Here is a 17,072-nt window from a genome sequence, read left to right on the forward strand (position 1 = left end):
GGGTGCGGACTAAGGTTCTCTGTTACCCTAGAAGGGCCAGGCGGACTGAACCACATTTAGAGCTCCGGTGGGGAAACTGAGGCAGAGCGCTGCATGGCCACAAGGGGGTACACCAGGATGGCGCAGCTGTTGCAATGTCCTAGCCCGACTGGGATTTCATCTCCCAAAGAAGTGAAATACTTTTGCCTAGCTAAAATCTCTGGCTCAACACAGGGGTATCGGGGGTTAAACTGACGAGCCAGGAAATCAGATTGATGCTCTAACAAACTCTGAAATCAGAACTCCAGCAAACCGGTTTCCTCCCCAAACTTGCCAGGAAAATACCACCCTGGCCTACGCACACCCATTATGAAATGGGGTGCTTGAATGCTTGGAACAATTGGACTGTGCCACGGAAGCGTGGTGGGGAAAGCCACCCCTAGCTTGTTTGCAGGGCCGAGACTAGACTAGTGCCCGTGAATTCAGAGGAAAAGTTGCAGGGGAAAGACAGCCCAGGACCTGGGGATTGAGCGGGGCCGGGTGGGGAGCTAGAAGCTGGCTACCTATGCTCAGTGCTGCTCCCTGGAAGAAAAGATCTTGCCAGAGGAAAAACCAACGCAGGATGTAAGAACATAAGAACGGCCAGACTGGGTCAGACCAAACGTCCTTCTAGCCCAGTGTCCTGACTTCCAACAGTGGCCGATGCCAGGTGCTTCAGAGGGAATCAACAGAACAGGTCATCATCAAGTGATCCATCCCCTGTCGCTCATTCCCAGCTTCTGGCAAACCGAGGCTTGGGACACCCCACTCTGGTTGCAGATGAACCCGGGTAAAATCCCTGCAGGGTGCGACACCCCTGAAACTGCTAAAGGCAAATCTCACAAGGCCGGCAGTCGAATGTTAATTAGCAACTGTGGGTTGTATCGGTAGGACAGATAGCGCCACGGAAGGGAAAGGGCGACCCCTTGAGGTGTCACTGAAGAGCCGCATCTTATTAAGATTAGTTAGTATTGTTCCATCACGTTTTAAGAGCCCACCAGAGCATCTACTCTGACCTCCCGGCTGGTCAGTTTCAAGCAGCTACCCCTAGATTGACTTTAGTTAGACCAAAGCAACTTAGCTCTCAGGAGACGAAACTGGCAGAGAACAGGAGGGGCTGAGACATACTTCCTGACCGGCTGCAGGCGACTGGCTGCAGCCGTGAAGCATGAGAGTGGATTGGAGTCGTGGTCCAAATGCCATGTTGCAAACATGGCGATCATACCGAGGGCAATGCAGGCAATTCTGTTCTTCCCCATGAGGGGGACTCGGAGTGGTTATCGACCGTCGCTGCTGGACTTTAGCACAGGTCCATGGGTTCCTCCAGCCAGTCGGGCCGTCTGGCTAAGGGAAGGGCTTCTGCCGCCAGCCCTAATTCTTGACAACGCGCTGGTCAATTTCCTAGTGTAGACAAAGCCAGTGGCTCAAATGGGTGGAGCTTATTTGGTGGGAGGGGCTCGGAAGAGTGTCATCAGGGATGACCGTGTGAAGGCAGCTTTTGGGCTGATGCCCTCTGCCCTCCATCCCATGTGCTGGCCCAAAGACTGGGGTGAGCAAGAGGGGAATTGGCGCCTCTGATTCCAGTGGAGTGACTCCTGATTTACACAGGGCATCAGCCCCCGCCCTCCCCCCAGGCCCTGGCAGGGGGCAGGCAGCACAGAGATCTGAACCCCTCTGGCTCTCTGTGCTGTGGGGATCTTGCTCTGGGTTGGACAACACCAGCGGCTCAGTCCTGCAGGGGCCAGTTCCAGCCCGCAGCTGCCAACCCAGCCGGGCATCTCCACGGTACCTCTGTCCTGGCCTCTCGGCGGCCACGTCCCTGCCGGCGTTTGGCTGGGGAGGCTGCTCTGCGGGGATCGGGGCTCCGGCACTGGGCTCACATCCCCAGATTGGCCCCGGGGCAGGCTCCCACCAGAGCCGGGGCCACCCCAAGTGGTGGGTTTTTGGCTGGAGAGTCGATGATGGGTTTGTTGGGTGCCCTGGGTCAGAGAGCGAGTCCTGAACACTGGCCTCCCAGGGCGTGTGTCTTCAAGTGGCGGGGTTTCCCCTCGCCAGCCCCACTGAGGAATTTGGGGGTCATTCCCCTGGCCCCAGAATTTGCTTTTCCTGAACCCAATAGTTCCAGCCCACAGGTCCCTGCCTGGCATTTCACCGCCGAAAATGCCCTGAGCTAGCGAGATCTCCAGGCATCACCTTGCTGAGCAAAATCAACTAACCGCTGTGAGCAGGATTTGAACCTGCGCAGGGAAACCCTATTGGATTTCAAGTCCAACGCCTTAACCACTCGGCCATCACAGCTGGGTGATATTAGTGCTTCTCCCTCCTGCTGTAGAAAGTCTGTTCTTTGTGGGTGCAATGGAGGTGTTATGGCTCAGAGCTCTGGCTTTCTAAGCAGGTACATTTCTGCGGGGGTGAGTAGATTGGTAAATAGAGGGGGGTGTCAGCGAAGGGGTGCATAGACAGCTCGGGTAGGGGTAGATAGAGAGATTCTGTTTCTTAACGTTTACTTTATGAAAGCAAAACTCGACGAGAAATACATTCTTTCCAGATTTCCCCCCTCTGCCCGTAGTTTCAAGACTCAACCATTCTTCAAACGCAGTCAGCGAGGAGCCTTTGCTGACCATGTTGTTTTGTATGTTGATTGGAGCGTAGCCAGGTGTAAATCATTTTGCCCCTTCCTGATTGAAGCGTAGTTGGGTGTAAATCGTTTTGTCCAATGATGATGGAAGGATAGTTGCAGATAAATCATTTTGTTCCTTGCTGATTGGAGTGTAGCTGGTGTCAATCATTTTGCCCCTTGCTGATTGGAGGATACCTGGATATAAATCATTGTGTTCCTTGCTGGCTGGCGAATACCTGGGTATAAATCACTTTACCTGTTGCTGATTGGCAGATACCTGGGTATAAATCATGTTGTTCTCGCTGATTGGCGGACACCTGGGTATAAATCATTTTGTTCCTTGCTGATTGGCAAATACCTGGGTATAAATCATTTGCCCATTGCTGCTGGATCTTGCCTTTACTGAAACCTTCATTTTTTCGGCTCCTCCCGAGAGCTGCCTGGAGTTACAGCCTCACAGGGAAACAGCTCTAGCTGCAACAACAAAACCTCTGGAGATGCCGGGGATTGAACCCGGGGCCTCATACATGCAAAGCATGCGCTCTACCACTGAGCTACATCCCCCACACGTAACTGAGCCCTACCCCTGTGAGAACTCCTCTCTATGCCTGGTTCTCAGCCCAGCTCCCCTGGTCCATTCCCTACCCCATCCACCTGGAGAGCCCAGGGCCGATCTCACACCATGTTCTGCCCCCAGGGTGCAGTCAGGACTGGGCATGGGCCTGGGGTTAAGAGGGACTGGACAAAAATTTGGAGATGGGCCTGATGGTGGGGGGAGAGGCTCCTTGAAGCTGTGGGAGCTGGATTTGCGCTCAGCATACTGGAAGCCTTTAAGCCTCATGGATACCATATGACCCTAGGAGGAGAGGGGGACCTGTATGGCCCTGGGGGATGGGGTCTCTCTATTGGCCTGGGGAGGGGGAGTCCCTATATGTCCCCTATGGCCCTGGGGAGGGGAGTCCCTATATGTCCCCTATGGCCCTGGGGGCAGGGTTCCCCTATTGCCCTGGGGAGGGGAGTCCCTTTATGTCCCCTATGGCCCTGGGGAGGGGGAGTCCCTATATGTCCCATATGGCCCTAGGGGAGGGCACAGAGCAGGGGGGAGGGGCCCCTGCCCTTCTTCCTGCCCTCACTCAAGATGGCGGCATGGGGCTAGCCGTCGCCGGCTGCGCCGTTCTCGCGGGATCTCCTCGAGCGCACGGGCGCGCTCTCTCGATCTATCGCTCTCTCGCGCGCGCAAGCGCTCGTGGAGGCGAGGGGCGGGGCCGGGAGCTGCTGGTCGGTTGCCAGGGGCAACGAGGGGGCCTAGGGCCGGGGCGCGGAGCCTGAGCGAGAGAGAGAGAGAGAGCCCGGGGTGGGCGCGCGGGGCTGCGCTTCCAGCGGGTGGGGCACGAGGGAGGGGGAGCCTCTATGGGGGGGGCGATGCGGGGAGGGGAGGGGGGGCCGTGAGGATGGGGGGGTCCCCTGGGGGTCTGTGGTGGGAACGACGGGCGATGGGGGGGGGGGCTCCCCAGGGCGGGGGGCCCGGTGCTGCCTCCGGTCACCCCGGCCTGACGCCTTCGCTTCCCCCGCCCCAGCCAGGCCCGGCCACGGGACCCCCCGGGCGGGGCGCCGGCGATGGCGCTGGTCAGCGGGCTGGTGCCGGCCCGGTTCCTGACCCTCACGGCCCACCTCGTCCTCGTCATCAGCCTCTTCTGCTGCCGGGTAAGAGACCCCGACGGCGCGGCGCCCTGACCCCAGCGACCCCGCCCGCCCCGACGCCCTGACCCCAGCGACCCCGCCCGCCCCGGCCCGCCCGCCCCGACGCCCTGCCCCGGCCAGCCCGCCCCGACGCCCTGACCCCAGCAACCCCGCCCGCCCCGGCCCGCCCGCCCCGACGCCCTGCCCCGGCCAGCCCACCCCGACGCCCTGACCCCAGCGACCCCGCCCGCCCCGGCCCGCCCACCCCGACGCCTGCCCGCCCGCCCCGACGCCCTGACCCCAGCGACCCCGCCCGCCCCGGCCCGCCCACCCCGACGCCTGCCCGCCCGCCCCGACGCCCTGCCCCGGCCAGCCCGCCCCGACGCCCTGACCCCAGCGACCCCGCCCGCCCCGGCCCGCCCACCCCGACGCCTGCCCGCCCGCCCCGACGCCCTGCCCCGGCCAGCCCGCCCCGACGCCCTGACCCCAGCGACCCCGCCCGCCCCGACGCCCTGACCCCAGCGACCCCGCCCGCCCCGGCCCGCCCGCCCCGACGCCCTGCCCCGGCCAGCCCGCCCCGGACGCCCTGACCCCAGCGACCCCGCCCGCCCCGACGCCCTGACCCCAGCGACCCCGCCCGCCCCGACGCCCTGACCCCAGCGACCCCGCCCGCCCCGACGCCCTGCCCCGGCCAGCCCGCCCCGACGCCCTGACCCCAGCGACCCCGCCCGCCCCGGCCCGCCCACCCCGACGCCTGCCCGCCCGCCCCGACGCCCTGCCCCGGCCAGCCCGCCCCGACGCCCTGACCCCAGCGACCCGGCCCGCCCGCCCCGACGCCCTGACCCCAGCGACCCCGCCCGCCGCGGCCCGCCCGCCCCGACGCCCTGACCCCAGCGACCCCGCCCGCCCCGGCCCGCCCACCCCGACGCCTGCCCACCCGCCCCGACGCCCTGCCCCGGCCAGCCCGCCTCGACGCCCTGACCCCAGCGACCCGGCCCGCCCGCCCCGGCCCGCCCACCCCGACGCCTGCCCGCCCGCCCGGACGCCCTGACCCGACGCCTGCCCGCCCGCCCCGACGCCCTGCCCCGGCCAGCCCGCCCCGACGCCCTGACCCCAGCGACCCCGCCCGCCCCGGCCCGCCCACCCCGACGCCTGCCCGCCCGCCCCGACGCCCTGCCCCGGCCAGCCCGCCCCGACGCCCTGACCCCAGCGACCCCGCCCGCCCCGGCCCGCTCACCCCGACGCCCTGACCCGCCCGCCCCGGCCCGCCCGCCCCGATGCCCAGACCCGGCCCGCCCGCCCCGACGCCTGCCCGCCCGCCCCGACGCCCTGCCCCGGCCCGCCCGCCCCGACGCCCTGACCCGCCCGCCCCGGCCCGCCCGCCCCGACGCCCTGACCCGCCCGCCCTGACGCCCTGACCCGCCCGCCCCGACGCCTGCCTGCCCGCCCCGGCCCGCCCGCCCTGACCCCAACGACCCCGCCCGCCCCGACGCCCTGACCCGCCCGCCCCGACGCCTGCCCGCCCGCCCCGGCCCGCCCGCCCTGACCCCAGCGACCCTGCCCGCCCCTATGCCTGCCCGCCCGCCCCGACGCCCTGCCCCGGCCCGCCCGCCCCGACACCCTGACCCGGCCAGCCTGCCCACCCCGACGCCTGCCCGCCCACCCCGACGCCCTGACCCCAGCGACCCCGTCCGCCTGCCCCAATGCCTGCCCGCCCGCCCCGACGCCCTGACCCGCCCGCCCGCCCACCCCGACGCCCTGACCTCAGCGACCCCGCCCGCCCCGACGCCCTGACCCCAGCGACCCCGCCCGCCCGCCCCGACGCCCCCGCCCCGCCCCGACGCCCTGACCCGCCCGCCCCGCCCGCCCCAATGCCTGCCCGCCGGCCCGCCCGCCCCGGCCCGCCGACCCCGACGCCTGCCCGCCCTGACGCCCCCGCCCGCCCTGACCCGGCCAGCCCGCCCGCCCCGACGCCCTGACCCCAGCGACCCCGCCCGCCCCAACGCCTGCCCGCCCCGGCCCGCCCACCCGGACACCCTGACCCGCCCCGGCCCGCCCGCCCCGACGCCCTGACCTGCCCGCCCCAATGCCTGCCCGCCCGCCCCGACGCCCTGCCCCGGGCAGCCCGCCCGCCCAGACGCCCTGACCCGCCCACCCCGGCCAGCCCACCCGACGCCCTGACCCGCCCACCCCGACGCCCTGCCCCGGCCCGCCCTCCCCAACGCCTGCCCGCCCGCCCCGACGCCCTGACCCCAGCGACCCCGCCCGCCCGCCCCGACGCCCTGCCTCGGCCCGCCCACCCCGACGCCTGCCCGCCCACCCCGACGCCCTGACACGCCCGCCTGCCCGCCCGCCCCGACGCCCTGACCCCAGCGACCCCGCCCGCCCGCCCCAATGCCTGCCCGCCCGCCCTGACCCGCCCGCCCACCCCGACGCCCTGACCCCAGCGACCCCGCCCGCCCGCCCCAATGCCTGCCCGCCCGACCCGACGCCCTGACCCGCCCGCCCCGGCCCGCCCACCCCGACGCCTGCCCGCCCGCCCCGACGCCCTGCCCCGGCCAGCCCGCCCCGACGCCCTGACCCCAGCGACCCCGCCCGCCTCGGCCCGCCCACCCCGACGCCCTGACCCGCCCGCCCCGGCCCGCCCGCCCCGACGCCCTGACCCGACGCCTGCCCGCCCGCCCCGACGCCCTGCCCCGGCCCGCCCGCCCCGACGCCCTGACCCGCCCGCCCCGACGCCTGCCCGCCCGCCCCGACGCCCTGCCCCGGCCAGCCCGCCCCGACGCCCTGACCCCAGCGACCCCGCCCGCCCCGGCCCGCCCACCCCGACGCCCTGACCCGCCCGCCCCGGCCCGCCCGCCCCGACGCCCTGACCCGGCCCGCCCGCCCCGACGCCTGCCCGCCCGCCCCGACGCCCTGCCCCGGCCCGTCCGCCCCGACGCCCTGACCCGCCCGCCCCGGCCCGCCCGCCCCGACGCCTGCCCGCCCGCCCCGACGCCCTGCCCCGGCCAGCCCGCCCCGACGCCCTGACCCCAGCGACCCCGCCCGCCCCGGCCCGCCCACCCCGACGCCCTGACCCGCCCGCCCCGGCCCGCCCGCCCCGAAGCCCAGACCCGGCCCGCCCGCCCCGACGCCTGCCCGCCCGCCCCGACGCCCTGCCCCGGCCCGCCCGCCCCGACGCCCTGACCTGCCCGCCCCGGCCCACCCGCCCCGACGCCCTGTCCCGCCCGCCCTGACGCCCTGACCCGCCCGCCCCGACGCCCTGACCCGCCCGCCCCGACGCCTGCCCGCCCGCCCCGGCCCGCCCGCCCTGACCCCAGCGACCCCGCCCGCCCCGGCCCGCTCGCCCCTATGCCTGCCCGCCCGCCCCGACGCCCTGCCCCGGCCCGCCCGCCCCGACACCCTGACCCGGCCAGCCTGCCCACCCCGACGCCTGCCCGCCCACCCCGACGCCCTGACCCCAGCGACCCCGTCCGCCTGCCCCAATGCCTGCCCGCCCGCCCGGACGCCCTGACCCGCCCGCCCGCCCACCCCGACGCCCTGACCTCAGCGACCCCGCCCGCCCGCCCCAATGCCTGCCCGCCCGCCCCGACGCCCTGACCTGCCCGCCCCGACGCCCCTGCCCCGGCCAGCCCGCCCGCCCCGACGCCCTGACCCGCCCCGGCCCGTCCGCCCCGACGCCCTGGCCCCTGCCGGCCCGCCCGCCTGCCCGCCCCGACGCCTGCCCGCCCGCCCCGACGCCTGCCCGCCCGCCCCGATGCCCTGGCCCGCCCACCCTGACGCCCTGAACTGTCCCGCGCCTGCCCGCCCCGACTCCCTGACCCGCCCGCGCCTGCCCGCCCGCCCCGACACCCCCGCCCCGCGCCTGCCCGCCTGCCCCAACGCCCACGACCTGCGCCCACCCTAGAGGGGACAGGCCCCAGGCCCCATTCCGTGCCCCCATTCCCCCGCCGTCCTTGCCCTGGGCAAAGGGCCTGTCTCCCGGTGCCTGTTCTCACCACGAGGGGTTATTTCCCTGCTGGCTCCTCCCCAGCACTCCTCCACCCCGACGCCCACGACCCGCGCCCAGACGGCCCGCCCGCCCCGACGCCGTGCCCCTGCACGACGCCCACAACGCCCATACCTCTGCAGCACACCTGCCCACCCATCCACCCCGATGGCACACACCTGCATGACACCCACAAGGTACCCCCATGTAGCACACGCTGACAATGCACACCAATGCAGCACTCCCGCCCGGAGACACCCGCCCACCCTGACAACACACAGCCCTATGGTGCTCGTGAGGTCCGCCCATACGGCATGCCTGCCTGCTCACCCAAGGGTGCACACCCGTACGACATGTCTGCCCCGATGACACATGCCTTTATGACACCCGCGCCTCCAATGTACACCCGTACAACACGCCGACCCTGATGACACACAGCCGCATGATCCCTGTGACGTACCCCCATACGACGACCATGCCTGCAACACACACCTGCCCTTACAACGTCCATGCCTACAGTACATCCCCGTACCATATGCCCATCCTGACAATGGCTGCCTGCCCTAACGACGCACCGCAGCTGCCCCGGCAACACCTGCCTGCCGTTACCACGCACACCCCTGGGACACACATGCCGATCTCCCAGCACGCTCACCACCTAACCCGCTGCACAGGATCCTCCAAGGCCACCCCTCGCACAGCAGGGCCTTCCATCTCTCTCACACATCAGGCCTCTCCCAGCCCCCAGCGTGTGCACCTGGACGCACGCTCACCGCCCACACACGGTCGCTTTCCAGAGGTGAGAGGAGGGGTGTGGGGAGCGCTGGCTGCAGGGATCCGGGAGGGGTAGTGGCTGCAGGGAGGTGGGCGGCCACAATGTGGATCAGGACTCCTGGGTTCTCTCCCTGGCTCTAGGAGGGGTGTGGGGGCTGGTGGGTTAGAGCAGGGGAGGGCTGGGAGTCAGGGTGGCATCCTTTCCCCTGCCTCTGTTGTGCCCCCCCGATTCTACCCCAGCCTGCCCCCGCCCCCCGCAGGGCTGCTCTCACCGCCCCCTGTCTTCCAGGACAACAACGTCCTCGCCTCGCTGCCCCTGCAGTACAGCCAGCAGCAGTATCAGCGCCAGGACCTGGAGTGAGTCAGCCAGGGCCTGTGGGGCGGACGGGTCTGGGTCTGCAGCGGGACGAGGGGCACCTGGCATGGCAGGGGGACAGGAGGGAGGAGGATGGGCCCGGCAGGGCATGGAGGGAGGAGGATGGGACTGCAGAGGGGGTGGAAGTGGGCTCAGAGAGGTGGGGGAGGCATGAGATTGCAGGGGGCTGGGCCTGTGGGGAGACCGGGGCAGGCAGAAGGGGCCTGGGAGGGAGGGAAGGCAGGACCTGGGGGGCGGGCTGGCCCAGGCAGAAGGGGCCTGGGAGGGAGGGAAGGCAGGACCTGGGGGGCGGGCTGGCCCAGGCAGAAGGGGCCTGGGAGGGAGGGAAGGCAGGACCTGGGGGGCGGGCTGGCCCGGCCTGGGCCCGTGTAACCCTGTGTCTCCCGTCCGGCTGTCGGCGCTGACCCCAGGCTGGTGGTGGCCCTGTCAGTGACTCTGGGCTTGTTCGCCGTGGAGCTGGCCGGCTTCCTCTCCGGGGTGTCCATGTTCAACAACACGCAGAGTCTGCTCTGTATCCTTCCGCCCTGCTGGGGGGGGGAATGAACTCTCCCGCCCACCCCCCGTGCGGGGTTACAGCATCCCCGGGACCTGCCTGCTCCCCCCCCCCGGCACGACCACTGTCGTCCCCAGGGGGCGCCACCGCTGATCTGCACTTGCTGGCTCAGGGGCAGGGGAATGGGCGCGGGGCCTGTCCCCTGTAGGGGGCGCCAGCTCCCATCCAGGCCCAGGGCGGGGACTGGCTGGCTCGGGGGGGCGGGGAATGGGAAGGAGGGGGTGTCACTCAGCTGACCCCAAAGATCACCCTGGTTAGCACTGTTGGCATCAACAGCGGAGAGACCAGGACCTGGATGGGTCCGGGAGAGAGGGGACTGGCAGCCCCCGCCCTGCCCCAGCGGCATCCGCCCCCACATCGGTCCCCGTTGTTGGTCCCTGACTCTGCTCCCCCCCCCAGCCATTGGGGCCCACGCTGCCGCGGCCGTGGCCCTCCTCTTCTTCCTCTTCGACCAGTGGGACAGCAGCCTCTACTGGTGGATCTTTGCCTTCTGCAGGTCAGTGGCGCCCCCTGCAGGAGCCGCAGCCCCTTCCCTCTGCCCAGCGTCAGAGACTGGCGGGAGCACAGCACTCCAGGAACCGGCGCCCCCTGGAGGGGACAGGCCCCTGCCCCATTCCCCGCCCCCTGAACCAGCCGTCCCTGCCCTGGGGCCGGACGGGAGCCGGCGCCCCCTGGAGGGGACAGGCCCCTGCCCCATTCCCCGCCCCCTGAACCAGCCGTCCCTGCCCTGGGGCCGGACGGGAGCCGGCGCCCCCTAGAGGGGACAGGCCCCTGCCCCATTCCCCGCCCCCTGAACCAGCCGTCCCTGCCCTGGGGCCGGACGGGAGCCCACGCCCCCGAGAGGGGACAGGCCCCTGCCCCATTCCCCGCCCCCTGAACCAGCCGTCCCAGCCCTGGGGCCGGACAGGAGCCGGCGCCCCCTAGAGGGGACAGGCCCCTGCTCCATTCCCCGCCCCCTGAACCAGCCGTCCCTGCCCTGGGGCCGGACGGGAGCGGGCGCCCCCTGGAGGGGACAGGCCCCTGCCCCATTCCCCGCCCCCTGAACCAGCCGTCCCTGCCCTGGGGCCGGACGGGAGCGGGCGCCCCCTGGAGGGGACAGGCCCCTGCCCCATTCCCCGCCCCCTGAACCAGCCGTCCCTGCCCTGGGGCCGGACGGGAGCCGGCGCCCCCTAGAGGGGACAGGCCCCTGCCCCATTCCCCGCCCCCTGAACCAGCCGTCCCTGCCCTGGGGCCGGACGGGAGCCCACGCCCCCTAGAGGGGACAGGCCCCTGCCCCATTCCCCGCCCCCTGAACCAGCCGTCCCTGCCCTGGGGCCGGACGGGAGCCGGCGCCCCCTAGAGGGGACAGGCCCCTGCCCCATTCCCCGCCCCCTGAACCAGCCGTCCCTGCCCTGGGGCCGGACGGGAGCCGGCGCCCCCTGGAGGGGACAGGCCCCTGCCCCATTCCCCGCCCCCTGAACCAGCCGTCCCTGCCCTGGGGCCGGACGGGAGCGGGCGCCCCCTAGAGGGGACAGGCCCCTGCCCCATTCCCCGCCCCCTGAACCAGCCGTCCCTGCCCTGGGGCCGGACGGGAGCCGGCGCCCCCTAGAGGGGACAGGCCTCTGCCCCATTCCCCGCCCCCTGAACCAGCCGTCCCTGCCCTGGGGCCGGACAGGAGCCCACGCCCCCGAGAGGGGACAGGCCCCGTGCCCCATTCCCCGCCCCCTGAACCAGCCGTCCCTGCCCTGGGGCCGGACGGGAGCCGGTGCCCCCTGGAGGGGACAGGCCCCGTGCCCCATTCCCCGCCCCCTGAACCAGCCATCTCTGCCCTGGGGCCGGACGGGAGCGGGCGCCCCCTAGAGGGGACAGGCCCCTGCCCCATTCCCCCCCCCCGAACCAGCCGTCCCTGCCCTGGGGCCGGACGGGAGCCCATGCCCCCGAGAGGGGACAGGCCCCGTGCCCCATTCCCCGCCCCCTGAACCAGCCGTCCCTGCCCTGGGGCCGGACGGGAGCCGGCGCCCCCTGGAGGGGACAGGCCCCTGCCCCATTCCCCCCCCCCTGAACCAGCCGTCCCTGCCCTGGGGCCGGACGGGAGCCGGCGCCCCCTGGAGGGGACAGGCCCCTGCCCCATTCCCCGCCCCCTGAACCAGCCGTCCCTGCCCTGGGGCCGGACGGGAGCCGGCGCCCCCTAGAGGGGACAGGCCCCATGCCCCATTCCCCGCCCCCTGAACCAGCCGTCCCTGCCCTGGGGCCGGACGGGAGCCGGCGCCCCCTAGAGGGGACAGGCCCCTGCCCCATTCCCCGCCCCCTGAACCAGCCGTCCCTGCCCTGGGGCCGGACGGGAGCCGGCGCCCCCTGGAGGGGACAGGCCCCTGCCCCATTCCCCGCCCCCTGAACCAGCCGTCTCTGCCCTGGGGCCGGACGGGAGCGGGCGCCCCCTAGAGGGGACAGGCCCCTGCCCCATTCCCCGCCCCCTGAACCAGCCGTCCCTGCCCTGGGGCCGGACGGGAGCCGGCGCCCCCTAGAGGGGACAGGCCCCTGCCCCATTCCCCGCCCCCTGAACCAGCCGTCCCTGCCCTGGGGCCGGGTGGGAACCAGCGCCCCCTAGAGGGCAAAGGGCCTGTCTCCCGGTGCCTGTTCTCACCAAGACGGGTTATTTCCCTGACGGCTCCTCCCCAGCACTGGCCGCTCACTGCAGTGCCTCCATCTGCCTCTCCTTCTTCATCTTGGAGCGCTGGGAGAGCGCCACCTACTGGTACATCCTGGCCTTCTGCAGGTAGATGCCCCCCAGGGGGAGGGCTGGGGTGGGCCCCTCGGGAACGTCCTGCCCGCGGCAGAGCCCCTGGCACTGACCCCGCCTGCCCTTGTGCCCCCAGCGCCCTGCCCGCGGCCTTCGAGATCCTGCTCTTCGTGTCCGTCTTCGGGTTCAAGAGGAAGCCCCTGTGAGCCGGAGCCGGGCCCCCCGGGAGGTCTGTTCCGCTGGCCCCACAGGCTCTGAGCCGGGGGGTGGATACGCCGGACGGGGCGCTCGCCGCTGCTCCTCAGCCCCACAGGCCTGGCGCTGGACGGGGCAGCTGGTGGCGGGGTGGCTGCATGGGGCAGTCAGGACCTGGTGCTCTGCCTCTAGGGGGCAGGGCTGAATTAGCCCCCTAGGAGCCTGCAGCGAGCTGCACCAGGACGCCCCAGTGGCAGCAGGCGGGACTGCACCCTGCGTCAGCCCCTGGGACCCTGCAGCGCCCCCCAGGGGCAACAGGCGGGACTGCACCCTGCGTCAGCCCCTGGGACCCTGCAGCGCTCCCCCAGGGGCCACAGGCGGGACTGCACCCTGTGTCAGCCCCGTGGGACCCTGCAGCGCCCCCCAGGGGCAACAGGCGGGACTGCACCCTGCGTCAGCCCCTGGGACCCTGCAGCGCCCCCCAGGGGCCACAGGCGGGACTGCACCCTGCGTCAGCCCCTGGGACCCTGCAGCGCCCCCCAGGGGCCACAGGCGGGACTGCACCCTGCGTCAGCCCCGTGGGACCCTGCAGCGCCCCCCCAGGGGCAACAGGCGGGACTGCACCCTGCGTCAGCTCCATGGGACCCTGCAGCGCCCCCCAGGGGCCACAGGCGGGACTGCACCCTGCGTCAGCCCCATGGGACCCTGCAGCGCCCCCCCCAAAGACCCTCCATGGCAGCCCCTGTGCATGGCAGTGATAGGATCAGTGGGGTGGAGCCCCTAAGGAGCGTCTGACGCAGCGAGGGAGAAGAATTATTCCTGTTTCGACCAGCTGCTCCCCCTCTGGCTGTGTCCCCCTCCCCCCGGCCGGGGCCGACGCCATGCCCCATGAATAAAGCTGACTTTCCTAGCCAGAATTGGGGTCTGTTCCAATCTGCTCCCCGTTCGGCTGTGGGCTGGGGGGCAGAACTCACGGCGGTGATCCCATGAGCAGGGGGCTGATTCGCAGAGGGTGCTCTCCCTTCACAGTCACTGCTGCCCCACTGTGCTACCCCAGGGGGCTGTGCATCAGGTTTGAGGGACAAATGCAGTGTGGGGCTGGGGCTGGGCTACCCCCAGGGGCTGCGGGTCGGGAGTGAGGGGCACTGGCAGAATGGGTTGGGCTAGCAGAGGCTGCAGGTTGGGAGTGAGGGGCACCGGCAGAGCTGGGGGGGCAGGGGCTGCGGGTCAGGAGTGAGGGGCACCGGCAGGGCTGGGCTAGCAGGGGTGTGGGGCGGGAGTGAGGGGCACCAGCAGGCCTGGGGGGGGCCCAGGGCCCGCAGGGGTTGTAACAATTCCTAGTGGCCGCTCCAGGCTGGAGTTAAGCTCCCGCGGTTGCAGCTTCTCTCTGACCTTGGCTTGGTAAACGCTCCCACCACCCAAATGCAAAAACCCCTTGAACCCAGGAAGCCCACTTGGGAATCCCACCCTGTGGGGCGCCCTCAAGCCCTTTCGCCCCCCTCCGGGGAAGAGCTGAGAAAGAAAAGGGGCCACCAGCAAATTACACAAACGGTGCACAAACCCCTTAGGCCACCAAAAAGCCAATCCCGTTCTTAAAAAAGGGAAATTTTATTCAACCCAAAAAGAAAGCCTGCAACTGAGGCTTTGGCTGGATTTGAAAGGAGCCGTTCCGAACATCAAGCGGGGCCCCGAGCTCGGTCGGGGGGGTCTGGGCAGCGCCCGGCGCGACGGGGCCCCAAGCTCGGTCGGGGGGTCTGGGCGGCGCCGGCGCGACGGGGCCCCGAGCTCGGTCGGGGGGTCTGGGCGGCGCGACGGGGCCCCGAGTTCGGTCGGGGGCGTCTGGGCAGCACCCGGCGTGACGGGGCCCCAAGTTCGGTCGGGGGGGTCTGGGCAGCGCCCGGTGCGACGGGGCCCCGAGTTCGGTCGGGGGCGTCTGGGCAGCACCCGGCGTGACGGGGCCCCAAGTTCGGTCGGGGGGGTCTGGGCAGCGCCCGGTGCGACGGGGCCCCGAGTTCGGTCGGGGGGGTCTGGGCAGCGCCGGCGCGACGGGGCCCCGAGCTCGGTCGGGGGGTCTGGGTGGCGCCCGGTGCGACGGGGCCCCGAGCTTGGTTGGGGGGTCTGGGTGGCGCCCGGCGCGACGGGGCCCCAAGTTCGGTCGGGGGGCTCTGGCCAGCGCCCTGTGGAAGGACCGCCCGGTACCAATGTTAACTAGCAGTGATGTGGGACGCTGTGCGGCCCTGCCTGTCACTCCGACGCCCAGCGAGCTGTGGGGAGAAAGGCAGTCTGTGAAACCCCCAGAGCTGGGGGGCAGTCAAAAGGCCAGTGCTTGTCCTGGGGCTCCCTGCCCCGCACAGGGGGTCACAAGAGTCGCGCCCTGGAGCCACAGCTACTGCTGGCTCAGTGCCCCGTGTGACACGAGTGTGATGGGGCTCAGAGCGGCCCCCGCCAGCAAGGAGGCCAGAGCCTGCGGGAAGCGGGGCCTCCACCCCTGCTCCAGAGCCCCCTGGAAGATGCAAACCCGGCCCCGCAGAAGGACCAGAGGTGGGGGGTGGGACGGGGGGGGCTGTCAGGTCTCTCTCTCTCTCACACACACACACACACACACACATCCTCCCTTGCAAATCCGGTTGCCTGACTTTTTTGGTAGCTACGGTCACAGCCCTGACCCCGCTGTTACGAAAAGCCCAATGCGCCTCTTTCCTGAGACGTACGGTCGCTACCGACTTGCGGCATATGCAAATATGTTCCGTGGGGCATTGTGGGAGGAAAGAGAGCGGAGCCGGTACTGCGCGGGTTTTTGCCATGCGGGGCCTCCGACCCCCTCCCCGCGGAGCGAGGGGAGGGGCAGGAGCGGCGACGGGACGGGGGTGTCTCCCGGGGTGGGTTGCGGCGCTCACCCTGAGCTGGGCGCCAGTGGGCGGCCGGTGGGTCCCGGCGGCGGGGCCGGCTCTGCATCGTCAGTGAGGTACATCCTTACCTGTTCCCCGCCGGGGGCAGCACGTGATGATCGGAGAGCGCATGAGACGTGATTAGAGTCTCCGCGGCCGCGGCCCGCAACGCCGCGGCCCGCTCCTGTCTGATCCTCCCTGGCGGGGGGGCCGCGGGGACGGGGGCCCGCGGGGTCCCCTGAGCGGCGGGGGGAGGGGCTCTGCTTACGGCAGCCTTAAAGCGGTGGTTTTATGTTCGCCGACTGTTCACGCAGGGCCGAGTAACCCTGCGTCCAGCCTGTCTTCCCGGAGCAGCGCTGCACTGTTACAGTCACGCGCCGCTCTTTGCACGAGCGGGGCACAGCAGCGCAAGGTTACAGGCACGCGCCGCTCTTTGCACGAGCGGGGGACAGCAGGGCACGGTTATAGACGTGCGCCGCTCTTTGCACGAGCGAGGGGCAGCGCTGCACCGTTACAGTCACGCGCCGCTCTTTGCACGAGCGGGGGGCAACGAGCGGGGGACAGCAGTGCACGGTTACAGACGTGCGCTGCTCTTTGCACGAGCGAGGGGCAGCGCTGCACCGTTACAGTCACGCGCCGCTCTTTGCACGAGCGGGGGACAGTAGTGCAAGGTTACAGGCACGCGCCGCTCTTTGCACGAGCGGGGGGCAGCGCTGCACCGTTACAGTTACGCGCCTCTCTTTGCACGAGCGGGGGACAGCAGCGCAAGGTTACAGGCACGCGCCGCTCTTTGCACGAGCGGGGGGCAACGAGCGGGGGACAGCAGTGCAAGGTTATAGACGTGCGCCGCTCTTTGCACGAGCGAGGGGCAGCGCTGCACCGTTACAGTCACGCGCCGCTCTTTGCACGAGCGGGGGGCAACGAGCGGGGGACAGCAGTGCACGGTTATAGACGTGCGCTGCTCTTTGCACGAGCGAGGGGCAGCGCTGCACCGTTACAGTCACGCGCCGCTCTTTGCACGAGCGGGGGACAGTAGTGCAAGGTTACAGGCACGCGCCGCTCTTTGCACGAGCGGGGGGCAACGAGCGGGGGACAGCAGTGCAAGGTTATAGACGTGCGCCGCTCTTTGCACGAGCGAGGGGCAGCGCTGCACCGTTACAGTCACGCGCTGCTCTTTGCACGAGCGGGGGACAGCAGTGCAAGGTTATAGACGCGCGCCGCTCTTTGCACGAGCGGGGGGCAGCGCTGCACCGTTACAGTC

At 70.9% G+C, this 17,072-nt stretch overlaps 1 protein-coding gene and 3 non-coding genes across 7 annotated transcripts; 2 read left to right on the forward strand and 2 right to left on the reverse strand.

Moving 5' to 3' along the window:
• Window positions 1-2,234: 2,234 nt before the first annotated feature.
• TRNAS-UGA (transfer RNA serine (anticodon UGA)) lies at window positions 2,235-2,316 on the reverse strand. The gene has a single exon. It is a non-coding gene; the product is annotated as a tRNA-Ser (tRNA).
• An 814-nt stretch (window positions 2,317-3,130) lies between these two features.
• On the reverse strand, window positions 3,131-3,202 carry TRNAA-UGC (transfer RNA alanine (anticodon UGC)). Its single transcript has one exon. It is a non-coding gene; the product is annotated as a tRNA-Ala (tRNA).
• A 920-nt stretch (window positions 3,203-4,122) lies between these two features.
• TMEM107 (transmembrane protein 107) lies at window positions 4,123-13,840 on the forward strand. Of its 4 annotated transcripts, none has more exons than XM_078851022.1 (5): window positions 4,123-4,342; window positions 9,341-9,437; window positions 9,867-9,967; window positions 10,409-10,505; window positions 12,865-13,840. In XM_078851022.1, exons 1-5 carry the CDS (start codon window positions 4,132-4,134, stop codon window positions 12,932-12,934), a joined length of 576 nt encoding a protein of 191 aa, XP_078707148.1. In that variant the 5' UTR covers window positions 4,123-4,131; the 3' UTR covers window positions 12,935-13,840. The 4 variants fall into 4 exon arrangements, with proteins under 4 accessions (XP_078707148.1, XP_078707147.1, XP_078707150.1 ...); XM_078851021.1 differs by lacking the exon at window positions 10,409-10,505 and adding an exon at window positions 12,668-12,764; XM_078851024.1 differs by having other exon boundaries at window positions 4,157-4,342; window positions 9,370-9,437.
• A 2,037-nt stretch (window positions 13,841-15,877) lies between these two features.
• LOC144929991 (U8 small nucleolar RNA) lies at window positions 15,878-16,004 on the forward strand. Its single transcript, XR_013635125.1, has one exon. It is a non-coding gene; the product is annotated as a U8 small nucleolar RNA (small nucleolar RNA).
• Window positions 16,005-17,072: the final 1,068 nt, after the last annotated feature.

Source organism: Lepidochelys kempii, chromosome 28, assembly GCF_965140285.1.
Source record: "Lepidochelys kempii isolate rLepKem1 chromosome 28, rLepKem1.hap1, whole genome shotgun sequence".
NCBI lineage: Eukaryota > Metazoa > Chordata > Testudines > Cheloniidae > Lepidochelys > Lepidochelys kempii.

Bases quoted from the DNA above. Each gene is read 5' to 3' on its own strand.
- TMEM107 (XM_078851022.1), top strand. From the start codon at position 4,132: ATGGGGGGGGGGGCTCCCCAGGGCGGGGGGCCCGGTGCTGCCTCCGGT. The intron at 9,438-9,866 runs GTGAGTCAGCCA...CGCTGACCCCAG, and splicing joins TATCAGCGCCAGGACCTGGA to GCTGGTGGTGGCCCTGTCAG. The intron at 10,506-12,864 runs GTCAGTGGCGCC...TTGTGCCCCCAG, and splicing joins TGGATCTTTGCCTTCTGCAG to CGCCCTGCCCGCGGCCTTCG.